The sequence below is a fragment of the Columba livia genome, chromosome 22, assembly GCF_036013475.1.
Source record: "Columba livia isolate bColLiv1 breed racing homer chromosome 22, bColLiv1.pat.W.v2, whole genome shotgun sequence".
In the NCBI taxonomy this organism is placed as follows: Eukaryota; Metazoa; Chordata; class Aves; order Columbiformes; family Columbidae; genus Columba; species Columba livia.
In genome coordinates, this window is record NC_088623.1 from 5,075,037 (window position 1) to 5,078,978 (window position 3,942).

General features: G+C 48.7%; 1 protein-coding gene across 3 annotated transcripts; it reads right to left on the reverse strand.

Annotated features, from left to right (window-relative positions):
* Positions 1 to 263: 263 nt before the first annotated feature.
* On the reverse strand, positions 264 to 3,638 carry SIKE1 (suppressor of IKBKE 1). 3 transcript variants are annotated; one of them, XM_065038813.1, is made up of 5 exons: positions 3,311 to 3,638; positions 3,134 to 3,239; positions 2,740 to 2,882; positions 1,985 to 2,098; positions 264 to 1,669 (listed from the first exon to the last, which is right to left on the reverse strand). In XM_065038813.1, exons 1-5 carry the CDS (start codon positions 3,467 to 3,469, stop codon positions 1,544 to 1,546), a joined length of 648 nt encoding a protein of 215 aa, XP_064894885.1. In that variant the 5' UTR covers positions 3,470 to 3,638; the 3' UTR covers positions 264 to 1,543. The 3 variants fall into 3 exon arrangements, with proteins under 3 accessions (XP_064894885.1, XP_064894887.1, XP_064894886.1); XM_065038815.1 differs by having other exon boundaries at positions 264 to 1,653; positions 3,311 to 3,637; XM_065038814.1 differs by having other exon boundaries at positions 264 to 1,633; positions 3,311 to 3,636.
* Between the last annotated feature and the right edge of the window lie 304 nt (positions 3,639 to 3,942).

Below are 3,942 nucleotides of genomic sequence, written 5' to 3' on the forward strand. Positions count from 1 at the left end.
GCAACTGCTATTTGTTTTCCATTTTTTCAGGCTGCACAGCAACTAGCCCATTAGAGGCATGTTAACCTACACCAGGGTAATAAAGGTAAAAAATGCATCATGACAGGCGTTTCAGACCATGTTAATTTAAAATAGATAAAACGCAACGTTTTTGGTCACTGTAATGTTTCATTCAGGCAAAGTAAAACTTAGAGGGGGTGTGAAGGCTTGGGTACATGTGCAACAGACAGAATTATCCCCAGGATTCACAAAACAGAATACGCTTGAGAAAATCCTGCCCATCGGGGTTTTTTATTCCCTCTTACACAAGTTCTAATAGAAAAGGATTGTATACAAGAATACTCCTGTACAGAAATCCCTTAACTTCCAAACAATCTTGCTGGATATTCCAAACGGTTGCAAGAAAATGTCTCTTAACAAGCACAGGAATGTAAATCACCTTCCGCACCTACCAAAATTCTCACTTGGGAGGAAGTGGCATAAAAATTGCAACTAATATTGGAAATGAGACGTTTCCTGCTCTTGGAGGATTATTCTTCAATCACAGGTAAGAAAGAAATCTTTATATAAAAACGTCATTAAAAATATCACAATATTGAGAAATTCCTACAACGCTGCAACTCTAATTTCATTCAATGTAGGATTCTGCAATAACTACGTAACATCTGTTGCTACACTTACCTGTGATGCAACATTAAAAACGTGTTGATGTGGTTGGTTTTGGTTTAGTTTTGAGGTGGACGCCTCAGCTCGTCCTTCCCAAAGCCCAAAGCGGTGGGAGGCCGAAGAGTTTTGATCTACGGGCCGTGTTCTGTGCGGGGTTGAGAGCGCTGCCCGCAGAGCAGCCACCCACCCTGGAGCACTGGGGAAGATGGGACAGGTCTACCCATAAAAATAATAGCTAAATAACATCCTTCAAAAACACACAAGTGTCAGAATGGGTCACCACTCCGATTTTCACCCGTAAATCAAGGTAAAGTATGCTCCTGACGTAGTTACTACTTCAAGTGCGGTTCTCCTGACCTGCTTCTGCGCGGCTGTCCAAGCGACGACGTTAACGCAGCCAAACGCCGAGCGGCAGCTCTTCAGAGCAAAACAAAACCTCAGCGTGTCTGCTTTGTGCAGGCAGAGCAAAACGTGCCCCTACCATTTACAATGGAGGTTTTGAACAATATCCCTTCTACCAAATAAGAGAATCACCTGTATTATGTTCTCTAGCTACTGAACAGGTGGGTTTAAGTTGGAGTTATTAACTAAAGCTCACAAAAATAACAAAAACAGGGAAATGAAAACTATCACAAGGGACTACACATCATAAATATGTCATTGTTAAGCATCTGTATGCTGCAATTACTACAACGGAGCAGCAACGCAAGCCTTTGCCATCAAGAGTATGTCATTTCAGAAAAACGCAGAGAAAACAGCCCACACGTTTGAAAGATAAAGCAAACATACAAGAAAGAACGAATCGAAACCCAGCCTTGTAGGGTAGTTTCGTAACAGTCTCTGAAGTCAGGTTCTGGAGATAAGGTTATTTTGTGACCTACGCTTCACAGTCAGGCAGATCTTCTCTCCCCACCTCAAAAGATTCTTTGCTGATTGACAAGAGTTCACGCAGCTCTTTGTTTTCAAGCTGCAAAATCAATATTTTCGCTGAAACAGAAATGAACTAATTCACAATTAAAGGACGATAATCTTTAAATAGCCCACACTCCTTCACAGCTCAATAAAACATTGGTTCTGTAAGACAATTAATACAGTGCTAGCCAGAGCGGAACATCATTTAAAGCTTATCTTTTGCTTCTGGCCTCATATATATAATACAAACATCCAAAACTTGACAATAAACAGATCACGTTCTGCATTCCCACCCCAAAATTTTTGGTTGGTTTAAATCCTTGATGCATACAAACACAGGAAGTCCAGAGTAAGTCTGGAGACTCCCAAAGCTTGGTCTATACTTAGCAATTTGATCTGTTCTTACCTCCAGCTGAGCTAGTTTCTCCTGAACTTTAAAGAACTGATCATCATCCACTTGAATAGCTTTTCTCATCACCTCGCCCATCTCACATATTCTGTCTATTTGACTTTCAATTTCCTGAAAGACATAAAAGTAATATATTCAATATGCTCAGGCAAAAGCAGCAATAATAATTTATCCCTTCTAAATCAGTAACTTTCATTTTCTTCGTTTTGGATTATTTATCTGTTTCGAATTTTAATGCTTTCCCCCCCAAGGACTTGCAATCCTTTCTATCTTGTATCCTATCTAAAGATGAAAACATGTACCTTATTGTCCATTATCATGAGTGATCAATGAAAACAGTGAACAGAACATCAGTGGGCATGATAAGGCACCCAGACTTACTCAGATAGAAATAATTTCAAGTGTGACAAGGACTGAGACAACAGATGCAGGTTCATGTGAATATGATTTGATTTCACAGTAGAGAATCAAGTGCATTAAGCTTAACCCAGGGAATTACCACCTAGTGTATGAAAAACAAGCCTTCACCTGGGCCATGAAAGGAATATGCTTTTTAGTGTCCTCTGTGATAACTGTTATGACTGTGTGCTGTAAAAGGTATAGAGAAAAAAAGCCTGCAAAGAGGGACAAGAGTTTCAGAGAATGTATTTTGGAGCAGAGATGTTCCATGAATGGAAACAAGGTTGTATGAAAGCAAGCAAGAGACAGGGAACTGCGGGCTTGAGCTCTCTTCTGTCCCCATCCCACCTTACCAAAGAATTAGCTTGATGAACTTTCAAGACCGGTTCTGCATCTTCACCTTTTCTCCCCTGCAAAAGCTGTAACATCTGCTTTCTGTATTTGCTCATAATAAGCTCTAACGCATCTTGGTGCTCCTCCAGCGAAATCCACAGCTCTGCAAAACACAGTGTGTCATTGCCACAAACTGCAGGCAACTTTTCAGAGCAGGAGGTGCGCAGAGGTACCTGGTACCAGCTGCCACCCAGGGGTTAAGGCAAGCAGCCTCCCTGACACCGGTGGTCGCTTCCACACCGAGAGAAGGCAGAACAGATGCAACCCCCGGACCCCTCCCACAACAACGGCCCCGGGGGTCCCTCTGCACATCACCCCCAGCACAGCCCCCGCCACCCCACACCCTCCGCTCACCCCGGTTCTCCTGCTGCAGGTCGCGGATCTGCGTGTTCTCCTGGGACAGGAGCAGGTGCGGCCGCAGCCGGGACGGGTCGGGCCGCTCCGCCGCGGCGCCCGGGCCCTGCGGAGACACACCAGTCGGTCCTGCTGCCCCACCGCTCGCCGGCCCACCCGCCCGCCGCCCGCTCTCACCTTCTCGGTCCCCGCCGCGCCCGCCTCCCTCATGGCGGCCACACGCTGGTGCAGGACGGCGGACTGGTCGATGAGCGACTCGGCGGCGGTGTCGTGCTCCTTCAGCCGCTCCAGCAGCGTCTTGGCGTCCGTAAGGATCTTCTCGATGGTGCAGGTCATGGCGGGCGCTGGGGCGGGCCGCGCTGCTCAGCCCCGCGGCGGCCCCATGCCCGGCCGCACGGCTCCGCACCGGCGGCGCGAAGCCCCGATCCCGCTGCCGCCGCCGGACACGGGCGAGTCCCGGGCCGGGGCCGCCGCCGCTTCCGGCCGCTGCGCGCACGCCGCATATGCGCATGCGCGGGACGGAGTGGCTCGCCGCTCGAATCGACGCGCGGGCTGAGCAGCGGCCGCCAGGGGGCGGGGCTGCGGGGGCCTCGGTAACCGGGACAGTCGGTGTCCGCTGGAGAGCGGAGTGATGGAGCGGCTGAGGGACCGGGGGTTCAGCTGGAGAGCAGAGCTGAGGGGAGACCTTCTGATCTCTGAACTGCCTGAAAGGAGCTTGGAGCCAGGGGGGTCGGGCTCTGCTCTCCAAGAACAAGCGCCAGGAGCAGAGGAAACGGCCTCAAGTTGCGCCAGGGGAGGTTGAGGTTGGA